This window comes from Podarcis liolepis (assembly GCF_965112155.1).
Source record: "Podarcis liolepis genome assembly, chromosome: 5".
Taxonomy (NCBI): domain Eukaryota; kingdom Metazoa; phylum Chordata; class Lepidosauria; order Squamata; family Lacertidae; genus Podarcis; species Podarcis liolepis.
In genome coordinates, this window is record NC_139556.1 from 62,257,776 (window position 1) to 62,280,029 (window position 22,254).

Below are 22,254 nucleotides of genomic sequence, written 5' to 3' on the forward strand. Positions count from 1 at the left end.
TTTTGGATCTTGCGAGTTCAAAAATTATATTGGTAGTTTTAGAGGAGGAATTATAACAACCAAGTTATCTGCAATGTTGAATGTGATAAGGTGGTAGATATAGTGAAGTAGGCACCAGTGACATGCTTTGAGGTGGCTCTGAACTTACGGTATTTCAGCACACTATTTTTCATATCCTAGTTCCTATCTGCAACTCTAAACTGAATAAGGAGCAGCACACCAAAGTATTATAAACTAGTCTCAGCTTTGATACTTTAAAACTGTGTGTATAAAAGGACCTACAGTGCCAAGGTTGTGATCTTTTACTGAGTTACAAGTATGCAAGGAACTTGCCAACTGGACACCAGACTAAGGGCACATACTGTACTTTGAGTAATGGAGATTTTCATGCTGACAGATACAGTTATAAGCATGATTATATAAGCTCAGTAGCATATAGCCTTGTACCAAATCTATTGCAGAATCTGAATTTTCATCTTTAAATATATCCTGGCTTGTGAACAGACCAAGACTTGGTCTGAGCCAGCATGACATAAAACTCAGAAAACAGCAGTGCTTGCTGTGTAAAATGGCATCTTCCCAGCAATAGTAAACTGTATTTCTGAGCACAGGGAAAATAAATATTTCCATCTGCAAGAAGTGAAAAACCAACATAGATGTGGCAGTGAAAAACAAAGGAGGTTTAGTCAGAGTATATAGGCATGGGAATCATATGGCCAATCTTTATGAACCTGTGTTTTCCAAACTCTGGCTGGATAAAATTCTCAATGAGAAAAAAACAAGAAAAAAGGCAAACAAAAATTATGCAAATTAGCAATATTTATTCAGAATTTGATTTTTTTGGCAAAGATTACACCAAGAATAGATTTGTTTACAAACATACAGATTCTCTATTCTTTGGATTAATTATACAAAAGAAGCTAAAATCACATGCTTTTCACACACACTTAAATACTGCTACATATCATTACACAGTAGCTTTAAATGTATAATTTCTAAATAATCATATTTAATATTATAAAATGATTACAAGAACAAATCACACATACCTATAAATACATACACAAAACGTTAAAATATTGTCTGAATCATTTGAGTATTACAAGAATACAAACTAAGTGTTAACATAGTTCTGAGAACAGACTTAGGTAGGGCAGTGCATTCATAAAGCACATAAATGAGTGATAATTGTTAAAACTGCTGTCGCTAGATGAAATCCTTGAGTTACAACTGTAAGATTTCACATGATGAGTTTTATATGTTTAGCTGCCATTTATCCTGCAGTACTGACATAATTACTGTATTCAGAAAGCGCTGTAACTGAACTGAAAAGGAATGTTGGCCTATTTGAGTTTTTCATTGGTAAGAAAAATATTAAGCAACGTACTTCTCAGTTATATTAGGAGGACAAATCTCATGTAAGAATCTGATTTGAAATGTACCAAGTTAACTCACTGTATACCCACGTCAAACTGCTAAATCTGAAAATCTTGCAAAAGCAACCTTTTCAGGATACTTAAAAGTGACAGAGTTTCTGGATGGATATGGAAATAGATCAGGATCTGCAAGTAGATCTCTTGACTATTTGCAGTATATCAGCAAGGATTTCTGCTTTTCAATAGTAATAACGCCAACATAAAAGGCTTTTCACTATTTCAAAATTGGACTGTCAAGAATTGGAAAGCTTTAGAGGAAACTGGGCATTGAATTTTCTCTGAAGAAACAGTGAGTTCAGTTCTGGTACTGAGAACAAATTACAGGGCTGAGCATGTGTTCAAGGTGCCCTGTTCCTTAATTCTAGGTGTACATTTCTCAAACTAGCCCCATTCCAAACTATCACTGTATCTTGTATCTGGCTGTGGTTTCAGGATCTTGATATTCTAGTAAAAACAAAGTACAGTACATCTCACAAGTCTGGATTCTACCTTCCTGCGGTGTACATGATATTATGTAAAACAGAATGTACTAGACTTGCCAAGGAGGCAAGTCTAGAAGGCACTCACCTCAAATTTTGGGTGCAATATTTTTAAAGAAGCAGATTGAAACAATGCCGTTTTTCTAAGGATTAGATTGCAATAATAAATTTAAAGTTATTTCCGGGTCTGCTAGTTTTAGAGAAATGGAAGCACAGGTAGAAAACTCACATCTTTTAAAACAAAATCCTTAACAAATGTTTCATTTCAATATCAAAATTGTTAACACCCATTCCTTCACTACTTCTTTCATGCAACTGGTAGTGTTAATATACATTCTTGGGCAAGTTAAAAAAATTGCAGCAAGCAAACTCAGTAACCAAATAGGAATACATTTCACTTTTTGAAACCACTGTGAATATTTATTGAGCTCACCAAATGCAAATAGATATCTTCATTTTGCATGCAGATAACATTTTCCTATGTTTCAACAAGTTAGTTTTTGAATTGCTCTTGAAGTAAGTTTGTTTACAAGAGTCCAATAAATGTTGCTGAACAGGTATCTTTTGCAAGATATATGATTCTATGTTATATGTTCAGCAACTGTTTTCTCACAAGGGGCTATAGCTAAAACTAAGGCTGCAATCCTATACCTACTTAGCTAGGAGTAAGCCCCATTGAACTCAGTGACCTACTTCTGCGTAGATACATATAGGCTTACACTGTAAATCTATTTTGTCAAGTAAATAAATTGCTTACTTTTTAAAAAGCATTATTGCCTAAATATATATTGCAATTTTAACTATATGTGTTAACTGTTTACTGATAATTGTCTGTATCAACTTTAATCAACTGAAAAAGACCTCTAAAATGGTTTAAAAAACCCAACAACCCAAAACCAACAACTTCAAGATGAAATCCAATATATATCTGGGCTGGTGCTTCACAACTATAAAAAGCTGAGTGTATTTACAAAGCAGGCACGACTTTATACATGCAATTCAGAAGGAACTGTAAACACAAACATTATATATGTACAGCATTAAAAAAACACCCAGAGCTTCATTAGGTCATAGTTAATTGCCATCTTTCCTGACAATGACTGTACAGTTATTCACCACATGAGTACAAAAGCAAAGAGTACAAAATATTCCAAGTGTTGTCTGGCAATGGTTCTTATTCATAGGAATGAGAACTTTTGGTTTGCCAAATCTCATTCCTTTCCACAAATATTTTCTTTCTTAGGACACTTGGATATAAATCAGTAACTTTCTACTTGTTATCACTGGATTAGATGTATATTTGATTTCAATTAGAAAATGAACTGTGATTCCTGAGATCGCTTCATCATGTAAAATATTCTGCTTTCATTGTTTTATCATATTTTCACCAGTTTTAGGAAGGTACTCAAATAAGCAAACTCAGAATAGACCTACTGAAATTAACGGACCTAACTTAGTCATGTTCATTAATTACAATGTATCTACTTGGAGTTGAATACCCCACTTAGTACTTTACTTCTGCATATCAAAAGTCAAAATACTAGTGCAAGCAGTGTTGAGAAAGAAAAAGTCAAAGCAAATGTATTTTCTCCCAGGAATGGGATATGCACCCAGATTGCATAACTGAGGAGGTAGAATCTGCAGCCTTGATGAGGCTACAAAAGTACAATTAAACTACTGAGGTTTACAGATGACTTGTGTGCCCATTCCACAAATGAATGTGGTTTAATCAGAATTAGGCAGTGGTTGGCCTTATTGTGTCCACAGCTGGATCACAACCAGGATCAGGTTTAAGGCACAGTAAACACAGATTGAAGATCAAGGCTGCAGCTAGTATAGTAAGGCTGTAATCCCTTATATGAGAAGTCACCCCCTTTTGCTTCTTGGGACTGAACAAACATGCAGAACAGTCCTTTTCTTCTAGAAAAAAGGTGCCAGTACTCACCATTAAGTTATTACAGTAAGTGCCACACTTTTAAATAGTGCTTTTCTTCTAGGAAAAAAAAGGTGCCAGTACTGCATACCCTTGTGTATCCTCAGAAAAAAGGCACTGATGCAGAGTATCAGGTTCCCAGGAGGCTAAGCTATGTGGCAGCATCAAAGCAAAGACCAGAGGCTAGTAAAAAAAAGAGGGACCCAGCACAGTACAGTGGAACCTCGGGTTAAATACTTAATTCATTCTGGAGGTCCGTACTTAACCTGAAACTGTTCTTAACATGAAGCACCACTTTAGCCTCCTGCTGCTGCCGCCGCACCGCTACAGCCTGATTTCTGTTCTCATCCTGAAGTAAAGTTCTTAACCTGAAGCACTATTTCTGGGTTAGTGGAGTCTTTAACCTGAAGCGTATGTAACCTGAAGTGTATGTAACCCGAGGTACCACTGTACAGCAAAGGTGAACTTAGGTGAGTTAAAGTGAAATACTATATTCCATAAAGATTCATGCTGAAGGATGCAAATCACTGTAAAACATGCAGCTGTTTCCCCCTTAATCAATTTTTTCATGTGAATTCCACTTACGTAGACTCTAAGGAGGGAGAGTGAGCATGCAAGTAAATTAGGATAGAATAAACTATATATAAAGTTTGTAAAGAAGGTTACCAGTAATTTCCTTCATAAAGCAAAGATTATCCTGACATATGCCAAATTACAAGTAGATGCATAAGTACCATTTTCAAATAGCCAAAAGCAGTTTGATTTATTTGCAACTACAAATAGATTTTTTAAACTAGCATCATTTAAGTGTCTCAAATAATTGATGTTACACAGATGATTTGCAGTGCAATCCTATACATGTACTGTATATTCAAAAGAAATGGGGACTTTTCCCAGATAAGTGTGTTTAAACTTGAAGTTCTAAGGTTGCAGTGATTGTGGTGTTACCCAAAGTCAAAAGAAATCAGCAAAGGAAAAATGCAGACATCATAGTCTCTGCATGGCCCAATATCAATGGGAGCCAAGCTTAATGTTGGCTTCAAAAGAGTAGCCATGAAAAAAATGGTGTTGGGTATCATCCAGGAAATTGTCTAATATCTGCCACTTGTGAACTACTTCTTTAAAATGTATACCCATTCAAAAGAATAATGGCATGAGGATCCACTTCATCCTTTTTTCTTTATAGAAGCATACAAAGTGATACACACTTCATGCATTAATTTTTATGTCATTTTTTGAAGAAGAAATATTGATCAGAGAAATGCAATCTTTGGTTAAGATACAGTATTGCTCATTCATACAGCTAATATTGAATACTCACTATATAAGTTGCTTCATCTAGAAAATAGTAGTAGCACAATTTACTCAATGATAGAAGCACAGGCAATGATACTACTATGTAGTTGCATCCATAGTCAGAACATGAAAGACTACAGAGTCATATCATATGAGAAAGCACTCAGTGGATCATTTGAGTCCTATCTTTTTTTGAAAACAAAAATTGGTTCAACTACCACCTAACAAAACAGATCTGTTAAATAAGAGATACTAAGGCCACAAAACTCAAGACTTACTGCTTAATAATTGCATTCATTGGAATGTGCCAGAGTAAGTAGTTGCAAGAACCATTGTTTCATTCACTGCTTCACAATCTATTTTTACATAAAACTAAAATGTCAATTTAAGAAAGAATAAACCTTGCAGTCCCATAAAGCTAGTATACATTGGATGGACAATGTAAAATGGAAATGCATAAAAAAGAAAGGGTATGGATTGGCTTACATAAGCATCATATGCAGTGTCCTAAAAAGAATAGTATTCAGAGCAACATAAACACTGTAAGTACAAACATTGTCATATATTAGAGTTAGGAAACTTGTCAAAGTATGGCTCAGGAAACTGACATAAAAGTACAAATTAAAATTACAGTTTAATATGGCATAATGGACTTTTCTTGTATTAGACGTGTTTGCATAATTAATTTTGTCAGCTCTGTGTAGCTGCGTCAGTTATTTATCATTTGCAGCAAATTAATATTGTGCTGTGTCTATCATAGGCCACTGATCATTAACAAAATACAGCATAAATTAAGTGCAGTGACAATTACATGTTCACTTACTAATTCAGTGACCAGGTATAACAGAGTTCTTCCATGGAGACATGGATAAGTATAACAGGTTTACTTATGCTGTATAAGGAGTGCTACAGTAAAATATAGTAACTCAGATGATGATTCATAGCACAAGGTGTGGATCTCTGCCAAATTTTCAAGAATAGCTGCATTGCCTGCCCTATTCCATTAAAAAAAACAACTAAGACAACCTGGTATTAATCAACAGGGGTTTTTTTACTTATTAGTTCTAAAGGTATTATCATAATCAATCAAGAACTCCCTACCCCTAAGATCTATTGACTTGCTATCTGAGAACAGTAAACAATACTGAACCTGAGCGCAAATTTAATCTTAATCAGAGAAAATCTTCATAGGTTCTACAGAACATTTCTAGTGGGTACTTGTGATTTGAGCTCAGATAGCCTTCAAGTGGGAAGTCTGAACACTCATGGGAGAATCATTAGCTTCTCAGACTTTGTGTAGAAGCAAGTTTTAAAGCAATCCCATGATTATATTCAAATAACCATGTGTGATTTGTGTGTGCTTTCCTCACTGAATGTCCCTGTGCATATAGTGCTTACTGATGAGGGGTCTATCGTGTTACCAAAGGCCAATGCAATATTTTGAAGCTATTTAGATCTTCAGACATTATTCCAATTCTAACGCCCACATACTTGCAACAGTAAAGTTGTTAACAGTGCTTACCACAAATAAGGTATGAAAATATGCAGATAATGCTTCATATAAAATAGGGATGAATACTTCCAAAGGCACTGCTATACACTCACAATCCAAGGTGTTTTGTTTTACAGATAACATAGAAGTGAACAAGATCTAATTACTAATATAAATTGATACAGTTTTCAAACCAGAACATGTTACGACAGAGCAATCCTAACTGTGGCCAGGGTACAGCAGGGTGGAACAGAACAGAAGAGTCACTACGACATCTGCACTTGGGCTGACAAGGGGGAGAAAGCAGGGATAGTAGTTTCCAACATTCTTGCTCCACTAGCTCCATGTTCATGTTGCTGAGAAGCCCAAATCAGGCTCCTTGCCATGAAATGGATCTGCTTTGGATTTAGCAGATCCATTGCTGGCCCTGTTCTGCCCTGCTCTGTTGCACTTTCAGTGGGCACAATGGGGGACATTGTGACAGCAGAGCCCGGTGCCAGCTGATCCCAATAGAGGGAGCCCATCTTTTACCCCACCAGCAGTACAGATCAAGGGTTAGGATTGCTCTGGGAAAAATTACTGAATTGTGGTTATTGAAAACATTTAACAATTACATTCGGAATCACTTTCAAAATTTTAAAAGCAAAAAGTACAATCTTGTATCTTTCCAGATGATAATTTGGAAAAGGCAGCTTTCAAATCCTGATTGTAATATGCCACTTATTTGTATTTACAGACTCTCCTCTTTTTTAGAGTTTAAAGTGCTTTTCATTGTATCTGTGAATAGTCACACAGCCATGGTATGAGACTGGCCTGGGCATTGCTGCTACTCCTGTGATGATGCTGGTAGCAGGATCATAACAAAGAATGGTATCTGTAGCTTCTCCATTTTCTCGCCTCCCACCAAGGATGTAGATTTTGCCATTACACACAGACATGCCACAGTTTTCCTGTTCATCAAATACATTAAGAAAATTGATAATTAAAACATTTATAGCTGTGATTATTAGTATGTTATGCTCATCCTGATGCACCCTAAAATAGATGTGCTAGTCTACTATTTCCTCAGCTGATCCTGATGTACCCTAAAATACAGTAGATGTGCTAGGCTACAATAAACTATTTCCTTAGTTTGGGCTTGGATTTGGGCAGCACAATAATTTTGTAGCATTTTGTTAATCTTGGCCCAATAGTTGAACATCTGTGGTGGATTCCATCCTTGGCCAACTGTGCTGGAAAAAAGCTAGATAAGTATCAAGTAAGTTTAAATTTAAGAAAACGGATGCACAGTACTATATAATAAAAGAGGAATGATGGAATGATGGGAAGAGGAAAACAAAATTAAGATGGACAACTGGCAGCAAATGAGGAAATATGCTGAAATATTTGAAAAGGAGTACAAGCAGAAGAGTTGTGAGTTATCTTAAATACTAGGTAGAAAAACACTTTGGAAAGAATGGAAAACTACAAAACAACAGACAAAAATGATATTGGATACTACACAAAACAAATGAGAGGAAAATCAGGAGTAAAAACATAGGATAAGCAGAGGCAGGTACCCCCAGAGTATGCTTATTTATGGGTTTTATAAATGTGGTACAAAAGTATTGTAGCAAAATGATAAACCATTTTCTAGCAGTAGGGTTTGTGTGATTCTACTAAGTGTTAGGCATTCTGTTGTAGGCCAGAGCTTTCCAAGCTGTTGCAACGTTAGTGTGTTGGCTGCAGTGTGTGTGTTTGTGTGGGACAAGTGCTCCCCGTGCTGCTCCTAGGACTGGAAAGGGGTTAGTTTAACCTCTGGTTAGCTAGTAAAACTGAATTACTGTGTTGTGATATGATGCATGTCTAAAAAGTGTTTCACCAACATGAAAAGTTTGGAAAGCTCTACTGTATGCAATGAGCCATTCATCAGATTCAGACCAAGAAACATTAGCATCAGCCTGTTTGATTGCTTCTTAGGGTATAGCAGTCCAAGGTGAATTTTTGACTGACAAGTATAAAGCAGCACCTAAAATAGCATGTGCATTGTTGTCTAAAGTGAAATCATGGTATTGTGTAAAGGAGTATCCATAGCTGTACTGGTGTGGTCTGTCAGTGAATTCCCCCATTATTCAGTTCTAAAATTCTGTACGTTACATGTTCATTTCTCACTACAGTGGTGCCTCGCAAGACGAAATTAATTTGTTCCGCGAGTTTTGTCGTCTTGCATTTTTTTCGTCTTGCGTAGCACGGTGTCGGGAAAGTTTTGGAAAAGCTTCAAAAATCACCAAAGTCTTTAAAAACCTCAAAAAAGGCTACCACACCGCGTTCTATGAGTTGCTCCTCAAAGTCAAGTCGCAACTGTATTAACGGTGTTAAGAAAAAGGAAACAAACTTGCAAGATGTTTCCGTCTTGCGAAGCAAGCCCATTGGGAAAATCGTCTTGCGAAGCAGCTCAAAAAACAAAAAACCCTTTCGTCTTGCGAGTTTTTTGTCTTGCGAGGCATTCGTCTTGCGAGGTACCACTGTAGTTCAATATGGCTTAAACTAGGTCACTTCCAGAAGACCTGTTTATTCAACTTTCATCTTAATATGTTTCCCCATCACTTTCCTTATTGCACTTTCACTTTGAGGGGAGAGGGGGGGGGAAGGTTTGTTGCAAAAAACCACCTAATTGTGCAACCTGGTATAGGAGCAAATCTACTCCAAAATAGCAACAGTATGAAAGCGTCCCCAGTTTAATTTCATTTGGTGATTGCTTGAACTGTTTTCAAATATTGTATTGTTAGATGCTTTGAAGAAGCCTTTTCACGAGGCTGTGGACCAGGGGAGAAAGTTAGCTTTTGTCAGCCTCATTAGATGTGCTTTTATCTGGATCTAACACAATGTGTTTAGAATTTTGATAAATACAATGTACAAAGGATCAACTTTGCTAGATCTTTGTTGTTACCTGTCGACTGAATGTATTCTGCACATGCATCCAATAATCTTCAACTGGATCATAACAATAAATTGCCTTTGTGAGCCCTCCCGCAACATAGATGAGATTGTTTAGTGATACAGCTGTTATACATCTCTTTGCAATGGGGATTGTTGCACGGAGTAGCCAAGAATTAGTATCAGGATCGTAAGACTGAACCTGAAAAGTAACAAACACATTTTACTTTCAAAGCTCTTCTACTCTACCTTGATATGGTTTCAGCTTCCCCAAGTTGTTAATACTGATTGAATGATATCTTTAAATGGCTGAGCAAGTCAACTGTGTAATTGCAAATTATCAAAGAACTTTTCATGCCAACCCAATTAGCAAGTGAGACTCTATAAGAACTTCATGTCATGGGACAAAACATTAGTAATGCAACTGTTTTATATAATAATTCCTTCCAATAGTAAAATTCTGTTGCTCCATGCCAATCACTTTGAAGACAAGCCAGGGCAACCCACAAACAAAAGTGAGGTTTCACCATTCCTGGGGGAATATGAAACATTAAAATTACCCCACCCCACCCCATTGCAAAGCGTCAAAAATTTCCCTAACACAATAAGAAAGGCAGAGGACTCAGCACTCATGCATACCTCATGCCACTTATTGACCATTTGTTTTTTGTCAGCCCATCCTGTGCCAGTTCAGATAACTCTCCTCTAAGCTTGGATGAAAGGCAATGAAACCCCCTCCAGAGATGTCAAGCAAGGCAGGGCTCTAAAATAACTTTGGTGGTCTTGTGCCTATCGGTTTGGCAGTAAAATCAGGCCACCCACAAACAATGTAGCAATTTCTGCAAACCTAGGGGACTTGTTAGGTATTATTATTTAACACATTACAAAAAAGAGAAGATAACCTCCACGCCAAACAGCCTGATAAGGACTGCATACTATGAGCTGCCTTGTCTCCAGGAACAATGGAAATACTAGCAGTGGGTGGTGGTTCAAACCCCTAGCTTACACAAGCCTGGATGTAGGGATTAGGGTTGTTGGAATACATATTATAAAGCAAGGTTTTAGGAGATGGGGAATGAAAAACCACATTCCTTCCCACTACAAAGCAATAAAATGCTCAGGAAAGGGAAGCCCACTCTGCAAACTGAATGCCTGAGCTCTATATAGCACAGCATGGAAAGGCTTTAGGGGGGTGGATAAATATTAACCCCCTGCCCCCACAAGTATCTATTTTCCTTTTATGTCTCCTGAAGGCTCCCCACCCAAAACACAGAACAGAACTATGAGGCTCCTGTTTCAGGTTTGCTGGAGCCTAGAACAGGAGTTGGGAATATCTTGCAACACGTTTTTGTAGGTTCTCGCTGGTTTTCAATTACTAGTAATTTTTATATATTATTCTTTTTGAATGTTACTAAAATAGAGAAAAGAAAGTGAATACAATTACCCAACCTTATCAGAGCATGTGTTGTCATCAGGACCTCCACCTATCACAAACAGTTTGCCCACGCAGCTGGTAACTGCTGGAGAACTCACTGCTTCTTTAAGAGATGCTACCTCTGTCCATCGATTGGAAAATGAGTCATAACATTCTACGCTGCTCAGTCGGCTTTGTCCGTCGTATCCTCCAACCACATATACCTTTAAAAGTAAAGAGAGAATCTTGCCAGAATATGCTTACTGCTTGGCTACCTAGGTGTGGCATTACACAAAGCCTCAACGTTTTCATCTTTCACCCGATGAGTTGTGAAAATGTATTTATGTATTTTAGGAACGACCCCTCCCCTCCTGCAGCTTAAGAAAAGGGAGTTAACACAGTTACAAATTCACATACACCAAAAAGCATGGATATTGGAAATTAAGGCTCCTTCCTGAATTTCCACACTGTGTGAACTGTAAAGATAATATAAAGTCTCACATATTGTGCATGCTTACAACTGAGGCTTCCTAAACAAACTATTTTATTTAGCCATTTTCTTTAATTATGGTTTTTTTACTGGCAAAATGTGTAGTTCTATATAGTACAGACTAAAAATCAGAATTGAGGTGACATCCATTTCAATTTTAAAAGTGGTGCAGTGAATTGAGATAATGCAGTCTGATTTCTAGATATTTGTTGTGCATTTCAACCATGTTATTAGATAATAACAAATATCTCTTACTTTACCAAGAAGAACAGCCATCTTATGACGCCATCTCCCTTTATTTAGAGAAGCAACTCTGATCCAAATGTTAAGCTGAGAATTATAAATCCACACATCACGGCTGTTGATTCTTCCACCTCATTTGAAAGAAAAGACAAGACAGGAATTTGGCTGTTATTAAACAAAGGGTTTGCTCCATTGTGCCCAGTTGTTGACCCCCCCCCCCCAAAAAAAGCCATAGCATGATAAAAGTACATTTCTGAAAATAAAGTTCACAACAATCCAATGTATGAAAACACTTTCTAGAATTCTTTTCCACTGGGCAATTAAAGCAATACCTCTTTTCACCAATGTAGTTTTTTCTGGAGTAGTTTACACTTCGGATGCTGTGTCTGTTTACCTAGCTGGGGGAAACTTGTGCTCAGTGGTAAAGTGCATTTCACATATCACTTAGCTGTGGTAATGTAAGTCACATCTTCAAATGCTATCCAAAAGTGGGTGCCTAAGTAATTTGTGCACTCACTTTTCAGTGCTTCTGACAATGTGCAAAAGTAGCACTAAGTCCACTTCTCCATTTCCCACAAGACTTCCATAAACTGATGATAATAGTATTCTCACCACAGTACTTTTGTGTGTAATATAAATTGTTTACCTGAAACGAGGATATCATTCCTCAAAGCACAAACTGCATACTCAGACTTTGTAAATTCTGGTAATTTAGCCAGTGATTTCCACTCTCCTGTCATGGGGTCGTAACATTCTGTATAGGGCAAATTAAATCCCCCAACTCTTTCGCAGCCTCCAACAACAACTATCACTTCAGAATAGCCAGTTGACCTAGAAACAGAAAAACCAAAGTAGTTTATTGAAAAACCTAATAAATAAACCAGAATCTGAAAGTTACAATATCTGGAAGTTAACCAGGGGTGGGGTTTGAAGAAAACATGAAAAACAAAAGTCAATTCATCTGTCCTTAATTTATTGAAAGTAGTAAATACTTTTTTCGTATTCTTAGAACATTTTTTTTTAATTTCCAAAATAAATAAATAAATCCGCAAGTTTACTAAAACAAAGGCTTGTGGCACCTGAAAGAGTAACAAATCCACTAGATACTAGCTTTAATGGACCAGAGTTCACATGAAGCAGGAAAAGTTATCCCTAGTCTATAGGCACATACTATAGAAATCCAGACATGCTTAAAAAGCTGCAATTCAAAGCCAATTATTTGGAGAAAAGCCCCACTGAACTTAATTCTGAGTAGGCATAAGAAACTGCCTTGCACTGACTCAGACCAGTCTATCTAATTTAGTACAGTGGAACTTTGGTTCTCATATGGCTTAGTTGACGAACAAATTGGCTCCCAAATGCCGAAAACCCGGAAGTAAGTGTTCCGGTGTTCAAACGTTTTTCGGAAGCTGAAAGTCCAACGTGGCTTCCGCTTGAGTGCAGGAAGCTCCTGCAGCCAATCGGAAACCGCACCTTGGTTTTCAGGAGTTGAATGAACTTCCGGAACTGATTAAGTTCAAGAACCAAGGTTCCACTGTACTATCTGCACTGAATGGGAGCAGCACTCCAGGGTTTCAGGCAGGGGTCTCTTCCAGCCCTACCTGGCAATTGGACCCAGGACCTTCTAAATACAAAGCAGATGTTCTACCATTGAGCCCTCCCCCAAATCCCAACATGGTTAGGATTGCACTGCAAGTCACATTTTCAGGGGCGGTGTCATGTTTCTCTGTTTCAGTTAAAAAAAAATAGCCTTCAGAAACTTTCAAGACATAACAACTGAAGTAACTGAAATATAAAGCACTCAAATGTGTTTAACATTTCTTGCGTGGTAGTGATGTACTCCCTCCCGCACACTCTGTCTCATATTGTTCCTTAATTTTTCAACACAAAGAAGCCTAAAGATAAAAAGCAAATCACATCTTTATTGAGGTGATACAAAATACAGTATGTTAACTGGTCAATTGGTTAAATGTTTTTTAATAGACTGAATGTTTCAAACAAAAGCTATCACTATAATGAATAATTTATTCAGGAATGTAACAACAACAAAAATCAACCCAGCCCTCTCACCTTCGTGGCCGAGTTCTTGGGGACATCATTTCGTTTCCAAGTACGTGGTACCGTCTTGCTTCATGCAGCAGCTGATAGCAGTCAGGAGAGTTTTGGATCAACTGGTCCACTTCCACTGTCTGAACAAAGTAGTTGGGGTGTAACAAGGGCAATCTCACATGTGTGAGAATTTCCTGTAGCACTGAGCGTCTGAGTTCAACAGCCCGATAAACCCAGCGCATAACGGCTTCAAAAACCATTTCTTCTTTACCAATTACCAGTTCATCGCTGCAAATATAATCAATGAGTTCATCTTTTCCAAGTTCAAGAAATTCTTCATGCTGGGCCACATCCTCAAAATTCTGCAGTGCAAAATTTCTGCATTTGGTAAATAGTGTTTTCAGTGAATGTGTATCGGCAAAACGCTGGATTCCTAGGCAGTTGCAAGGATCCAGTTGCTCTTCCAGGAACTTAGCGCAAGCATCACGCAGAACACTTATCTGGAAGAGACTTGATGTTTCAAAGAGGTACTGCACATTATCTGTTGTGATTTTAACCTTGCCTGTATACACATATTGTAAAAAACAATCCATAGCTTCCGCAAAAATTCCATTGATTTCTACCAACATCTCCCTGCTTTCTCGGTGATCGTTGCAAAACATAGCTCGGAAGTAGCTGCTGCATGCTGAAAGAACAGCTCGATGACAAGGAAATTCCCTGCCTTCAACACAGATTATTACATCTGTGAACAAGCGGCTGTCGCGAAATTCATTGAAGATTTGCAGTATGCTTTCAGCATGGGATGAGCCAGAAGAGAAATCAAAGAACTCGTGGCCTGATAAAGACTTTGGGTCCATTTCAAAAACTTTACGCTTCGTGACCGGGGATTCCTGAGCTCGGCTCTCCCCTCTGTTCAATCTGCGTCCCAACATTATTAGTACCATTGTTATATCAACTCTTTATAATATCATGGAGAAAATATTGATGAGTGTCGTCTTTTGGGTGCTAAAGATAAAAAATAATTTCAAAGTATTAATTCAAATTGCAAATGCCATCAATTACATTATGATAGTAACCAGGTTTGGTTCTCTAAACCAGTGTTTCCCAAACTTTTTTGGGCAACGGCACACCTGTTTACTGAAAAAAATCTCGCGGCACACCACCATTAAAGCCCCGCCCTGTGACGTCAGCGCGCAGCGTCACGCCGGGAGGGACGCACGAAAGTGAAAGTTTTTTCCCTCCCCCTTGCCGGGGAACCTCCAAGCTTTGGGGGTGGGAGGAGGCAGCAGAGCGAGGGACTGAGGGACGGCGGCAACTGAGGCGGCGGCGGCTGTTGTGGTGGTGGCGGCGATAGCGGGCGGAGGAGGGGGCGGCGGCGGGGCTTGAGGAGCCGTCGCCGGGAGTTGCTGCTGCTGTTGTTGCTGCTGCTGCCCGGACATGCCGGCCTCCTCCTCCTCCGCTGTCTCGCGCTCCTCCCTTTTGCACGCGCTGCCCCGCCGCTCGGCACCACCACCGCGGAGCCGCCCCCGGCTCGACGCGGATCCTCGCCGCCGCCGCCTCTCACCGCCCGACTCACCCGCCTCCCTCCCACGGCACACCAGCCAATGTCTCACGGCACAGTAGTGTGCCGCGGAACACCGGTTGGGAAACACTGCTCTAAACATCCGGCTCCAAGATGTCATGCATATAACATCACTGAGTCACAATGCAAGGACATCTGAATGTCCTTATGAGTGAAGTGCCACCCATATACCAGCTATGCTCATGTTTCATACTGAACTTTTCAGTCCTATACCATGAAGGACCTTGAAAGAGAAAGAGGCTAAAGCTTCACCAACCACTACGCTTGCTGACTGCAACCTCATTCCCACAACCATCAAAGCATAAAGTCAAGGGAAAGAGCACTCATAACCCACCAAGGGAGGTTAGGAATCACTCTGAAGAGCATCTGCACATTTTGTTTCAGAGCTTTCTTTCTAGGAGGGTCAGAGGCTGTTTTTAAAATGTAAGCTTAGAATCTGGGGCCCCTACTGGCTGAATAATCAATATCCTGGGAGAACATAATGCAACAAAGATGCTGGGGCCGGCCCCAGAGAAAACCCTAGCACACCTGAAAAACACGTTAAGCAGCTTGACCGGCCAAGTTACTTGAATACCTTACCTGGGGCTTTGGATAACCTCCTACATCATACCATGGATCCAGTCTCTTCCCCTTCACCCACCAGGAACTAATATGAACACAGACCCAGTGTAAGAAACAGAATAAGTGGAGGAGTGCTTGCTTGGCTACAAGTAGACTTGACCGTAACTCTAGTTGGGAACATGGATCTAGTTGGGAGGATGAGGCAACAGGTGTATCTTGTAGTTCAGCTAGCGTACAGCAAAGGGAGGATTTGGCTGTATTTGTATAAACCCTTTCGGTCCCTGAAAACATCTGCATCTCTCTTGGGCAGCCTTATTTTTAGCTCCTACCTTCCTTGTCTTAGCTTTTGTCTACAGTCAAAACTTTGCTTAAAAAATAAAGGATGGTATTCAACTAACTGGTTCTATCAGTGCAACAATTTACACTTGTACAACCAAATTCCCCCCTGAATATATTAGTTATGCATGCATGCATTATCTCACACAAATCAACGGACTGAATTTACCAGGTGTGTTTCCAATCTCTAGAGGCATATGACTCCTGCAGAGAGAACCAACTCACTTCGGTCTTGTCCACTTTAGATAAATATACATAAGTTGCTAGCATTCAAGCTGTCTCTTTAATTTAAATAGCACTTACAGTTTCATTGCTTTTGCTCAATCACACCCATATTTAATACTAAACATAAAAGTCATCTTAAAACAATTTGATTGTTATTCTAGACATTACATGTTTAATATGTGATTCAGAGACTCAATAGTTAAGCCATTATAGCAATAAATATATTTGTACAGCATTTTAGAACAAAATGATTCACATCTACTATATCAGTGTTTCCCAACCACTGTTCCGCGGCACACTAGTGTGCCGCGAGATGTTGCCTGGTGTGCCGCGGGAAAAATTAAAAAATTCGAAAGATTTTTTTTTTTAAAGTCAAATTTTCGATTGGGGCGCCATCACTAGATGACCCCTGGGGTTCCCTCCCTCCCTCCTGCTCTGCGCCTCCCTCCTCCTCCTCCTCCGGGGAGGCCCTTCCTGGCTCTCGGCCAAGGCTTGGCGGCTGCCACTCACTCACTCGCTCGCCCACCCGTCCCTCCATCCCTGCACCCGGCCTCTCCCCCTCCGTCCCCGGCGCGGGGGCTGCCGGGATCCGTAGTCCCCTCGCCCTTGGGCTCCGCGCCCACGCGGGGTGCGTGAACTACGTTCCCCAGCGTGGCCTGGCAGGCCGGGCGTTTTGTTTGAAGCGCTCTTCTCCCGGCCATGGAATGAGCGCAGCGGCGGCGGCCGGGCGGGCAGGGGCTCTTCCGCGCAGACCCCGCGCAGCCTGCCTGCGCCCCCGCGGAGATCGGGCGGCAGGATGGAGCCCGGGGATCCCCGCGGAGGCGGAGCGGCGGAGGCGGAAGCTGCCCCCCAGGTAGGGCTGCGTCAGGGGGTTTTTATTTTTGCAATGCTGCATCCGCGCCGGAGGGGACGCATCGGACCGCGGGGAGACCCCTTGGCGTGCGTGCAAGGCAATGCATGTGTGCAGGCGTTGCATGGAGTGCAGTGCAATGCAATGGCAACGCGGCGCCCTGCATGCATGCATGCATGCAACTTCCACCGGCGCTCCGGACTTGGCAGGTGAGGGTCCCCAGTGGGCGGCAGAGAGAGCTGGGAGGGCGAAGGGGAGCCGGGGGGGAGCAGCGCTGCTCCCCGAGCCGAGCCCGGGGGGAAACTTCGGCGTCGTTGCGCCGGGTGTTGGAAGCGGAGGCTGGCGGGGGCCCCTCACCTGCAAAACCTGGTCGCCTCTCATATATTTCGTGCATTGCATTCATCGCCCGCTTTCTCCTCCAAGGAGCTCCCGGGGGCGCGCGTGGTTCTCCCCGTGTTATCCTCGCAACAACAGCCCTGCGAGGTGGGTCAGGCGAGTGGCCCAAGGGAGCACCCAGGGATTGTCCTGGCCAGGTGGGGTGATTTGAACCCTGCTCTCTGCCCGGTCTTCGTCCTCATTTAGCCCCCACATGTGCATGACTGTGCATGACTGAGGTTTTCCCTCCTCGTCTTGGCTATGGTGTGAGTCTGTGCTGTTAATTAATGGGGTTCTGCCTTCGGAGAAGATGAGCCAGTCCTCAAGGAGGTGATTATGTAATTTGCTAGCAATTCATGTCCCTCCCAGCGTGACGCTGCGCGCTGACGTCACGGGGCTGTAATGGTGGTGTGCCTCGAGATTTTTTTCATGAAACAAGTGTGCCTTTGCCCAAAAAAGGTTGGGAAACACTGTACTATATCAATAATCTTTACAACAACCTGGAGGAAGTGTATAGATGGTTTTGGGTGGGGTCATACTCCCCCTGAAGCAGTAGGTTCACAGTTTAGAGTATTCTTAGATATACAGGTAGCTGTAGTATATTTTTATTTAGTTCTTCAGTCGTACTTTCTTCTGGATAAGCGGAGTCTGGCCCTAGCTAAGTTTGTTTCCGAGCTAGTTAGTTCCAAGTTGGATTTCTTGTAATGCATTTTCTTTGGAAATAACCTTGAAGACAGTTTGGAAACTCCAATTGGTGCAAAATGTGGTTGCCAGATTCCCCTGGAGTCAGTAGACTGGAGTATATACAGTTCACCTACCAGTTTTGCTGGTTGTCAGTTTGCCTCCAGCCTCAATTTAAGGTACCTGTTTTTCTCATTAAATCCCAAGTGTCTGGGGCCTAGGGTATTTTTGGGAATCATCTCCTCCCATGTGAATCTCTCCAGGAACTTTATTCTGTCTCTGTGACTGTTCCTTCTGTCCTCCCATCAACAGACATGCAGCAGGTGGCGATGAGAAATATGGCCTCTTTTGCTAAGGCACCCAAATTTAGGATGAACTCCCAAGAGAGGCACATGTACATGTACATGTCCTCTTCATCTATTTTTTTGGCAGACTTTGAAAACCATCTAGTTCCAGACCGCCTTAGTATAGGGCCACCTTTAAATGTACTTTTATTCTACTCCTGCTTTTAAATATTCCTGGCTGTTTTACAGTATTTTAGGTTATTAATAAGTTGGTTTTACCGTGACTGTACCTGCCTTTTGTATACGACACTTTGATACTGGTGTTGCTACTGGGGACCACTTTGCATATAGGTGCCAACACTGGAGGCTGTCTGATTGGCAGTGACTCATGATGGGGGTCAATTCAGAAGTGGTTCCTTGTTTGTGGAATGCCCCCTCTGGGTAGGTGTGTCTCCCTTCCTCATTACTGACTTTAAGGAGGAGGTTAAAAATATTCCTGTTTACCCAGTCATTTAATGGCTGAAAGCACTGTTCCTGACAACCCTGAGATCACTGTTGAATGATCTGACGTGTTTTAAAGGTATTTTTTAAAGTTGTTTTGTTGTGATGTATTTGCTGCCCTGGAGAAAGAGTGAGATAGAGAGTAAATAATAAAATAAGATCAGTAATATAGGTAAGTATGATTATTCTCATATTACAGATGGAGGGCTCTGGAGAGAGCATTCAGGTCTTGCTTGCAGGTTTCCCATAAGCATCTGGCAGACCACTGTGAAAGCAGAAAAGTGAACTAGATGGGACTTCAGCATGACCTAGCAGGGCTGTTCTTATGCCTTTAAGAGAAAAGAATGGTTCACCTAAGGCCATCAAAATGATTCCATGGCTAAAGTAAGGTTTTAGGTCATGGTTCGCAGTTCAGTCTTTTTACTATCTCCTTAGCTCTTTGTAAATACAGTGTAAATATAGCTTGACCTTTCCTGACAACAGTTCTGAGTAGGTGAGGCTGAATTGTAACTTATGCACAGCTATAACAAATTTCTTGTAATTAACCTGAGATCAAGTAAAATAGCAGAAACAGGACACTAATATTGACTTCCTTAAGACCCAATATGCCTAACTGTATTTCCTTGTGTTCACCTAATGTTACCTATGTACCTCCCTCACTTCACCGTATTCTACTCCCTTTGTGCCCCACCACCCCAGGGCTGAAATCTGAGAATGTAAATACTACCAGGAAATCGTAACGTTCCATAAAATGTTCTCTTTGGACAGATACGATCAACTAATAATTCTGCTTAACTGGCCAGTGAAATGCAAGTCAATGTCAACATTATGATGCTACTTATTAGCCAGTTGCAAAGGTTCACCTCTTTCCATTCCAGATAATTCCCTTAAAACATTAAAAAAAAAAAAAAATAAGACAGCAGAGCCAAAGTACCTGACAAATAGTGCCTGACAACATTTTCCTCTTTCCTTTCCAGATCATCTTGAAATTGCACAAGTCTCCTTCCACCCTTTACGGTGTGTGTGTTTTGTTTGCTCTGTAAAAAGAAATGTCACTATGGCTAACACTCGTCATTCTTCTGGGATTTCGTTATTTCCCATTCTACTGAGGAGAGGTATGCTTTGCTGCGAGACCCGCTTTGGGATTCCTGCATCAACGGGCCCTATGAAGAACATGTAAACAGCCCAGTATTAACTGAGCGGGAGGAAAGGTGTTCATTTGACTTAAGTCACATTCGAACTGTGTTATGTGAGAAATCAAACTCTTCGGGTAAAAGCATGCGCGTGACTGAAAGGCAGGCGTCACTTCAAAGCACTTGAGGCAAAATAACGGCCTTCTCGCGTCAACCTGAAGCGAGCGTCCGGTTCCAGCCGTTATACAAGCGGCCTCGGCTCGAACCCGAGCAACGCCTCGGCCTCGCGCGCGCACGCGATAACATCCTCCAGTTCACCTTCACCCTGAACAGCCCTGGAGGCAAGCCCCGCCCCCACCTTTTATGTCCAATTAGAGAGTGCGACTCTCCCAGCGCTCCCCCCCCGCCTTTCTCTCCTCCAGCTGTCCCGAAGAAGGGAGCGGAGAACCAACCATAACGCGCTAGGGGATGGTCACCCGGTCCCTATTATATTTTGGGCCTCAGACGACTCCGCCTCCCGACGCTTCTTCGCGGTTCGGGTCCTAAGCCAAAGCGTCAGAGCGGCATTTCCACTTCCTCACAAAGGCCTGCGTGTTCTAACAGCTCCTTGCGAGGCCTCCCTCCCCCCCTCCTGAAAAAGTGGTCTGGTCCAGAGGAACTGGCAGCCAACGCAGCCTCTTCGCCAAGTACCTCAAGGGCGGGGGGAGCTCCAGCTACTAGGATTCACCCCAATGGGAATATGATGCGCCAGCGAAGACGGGAGTGCACGAAGCAGCCTATTCCCATAAGCATAAAACAGCCACCAAATTTAGACCAGGGTGACCGTCCATATCAAAACGCAGGAACATTGAAAAGATGGGGGGGGAGGAGGAGGAATGGAACACTTTCCAGATGCTCGCGAGATTGATCCAGATCTGTCAACATTCTCTGACCAATCCAGCTTTCTAGTGCCGGCCTGAAACACAAATGCCTGGCCAATCTACGGAGTAGATGTCCAACTGGGTGGACTGTTTAGAGAGAGGAAAAAAGTAGGGAGAGGAAAAATTCCACTCGAAATCCTTGGGTGCTGAAGCACGAAGCCTTCCTTAATATAACAAGAGGCCTCGCAACTTTACAATTCGAAATCAAGAACTTGCAGTATTGCTCCTCCTCGCCCAACGGCAGTGCAAATCCGGAATTTACGTGTCCTTAAGTACCGACCTAGGAAAGAGGCGAGCTCTTTCCCCCCCCCTCCGCCAGGCGCCACGCACATTGTTTTCCACCTCCAGCTGAACTCTACTTCCTTTCTCTGCGCACCAACAAGGCGCTCGACAGTATTAACGGCGTTGTGCTTCGCTGCGTGTTCAATACTAGCCAGGAGGATAAAGAAGGAAATTGTGCCAGGGCAAATTATCTCTGCCCAGCCTACACAACAACGGCTAGACATTGCAATATTAACGGCATTTTCTCTCCCTTGCAAATCTGACACAACTGATCCCAAAACAGAACACCATAGCAGAATCCAGACACAATTTAATCTTCGCTGAAATTCATTTCATACGAAGTTTCCTAGAAAAGCCGGACTGGGGTGGGGTGAAAAGATAAATGTTAAGGGAGGACATATTTTCTGTTTGTAATAATTACTGTAAGGGGAGTTACCACGAGCCCTGCATTCGAACCCATTACGATTGTAGGTATTATTATGGTTGTGCACCTCCTGAAGCTTCTTTTCGAATGGAAATAACTCTTGCGCCGGCCACCGGACCCCAATTATACTTTTGGCCTCCTGCAACTTAGCCGCTGAGTTTAGCCAAGCCATTTACCTGTCAATCACAGTTTTCTGCCGATCAGAAGGAGCCGCGCAACGGCTCCGGGTCTCCTCCGCTCTCGCGCTCTCTCTTTTTGTCTGCTTCAAGTTCGAGCTCAACTCAAAACAAAGGAGACCCCGAAACATGTGACCTCCCAGAGCCAAAACACATGATGTCACGGATCTGCCGGC

At 41.6% G+C, this 22,254-nt stretch overlaps 1 protein-coding gene across 4 annotated transcripts; it reads right to left on the reverse strand.

Annotated features, from left to right (window-relative positions):
- Window positions 1-801: 801 nt before the first annotated feature.
- On the reverse strand, window positions 802-22,235 carry KLHL24 (kelch like family member 24). 4 transcript variants are annotated; one of them, XR_014526818.1, is made up of 8 exons: window positions 22,079-22,235; window positions 13,770-14,753; window positions 12,346-12,530; window positions 11,712-11,830; window positions 11,002-11,190; window positions 9,566-9,754; window positions 4,315-7,586; window positions 802-4,071 (listed from the first exon to the last, which is right to left on the reverse strand). XR_014526818.1 is itself a non-coding variant. In XM_083505759.1 (7 exons), exons 2-7 carry the CDS (start codon window positions 14,690-14,692, stop codon window positions 7,386-7,388), a joined length of 1,806 nt encoding a protein of 601 aa, XP_083361885.1. In that variant the 5' UTR covers window positions 14,693-14,753; window positions 22,079-22,235; the 3' UTR covers window positions 802-7,385. The 4 variants fall into 4 exon arrangements, 3 of the variants coding, with proteins under 3 accessions (XP_083361885.1, XP_083361886.1, XP_083361887.1); XM_083505759.1 differs by having other exon boundaries at window positions 802-7,586; XM_083505760.1 differs by lacking the exon at window positions 22,079-22,235 and adding an exon at window positions 20,092-20,608 and having other exon boundaries at window positions 802-7,586.
- Between the last annotated feature and the right edge of the window lie 19 nt (window positions 22,236-22,254).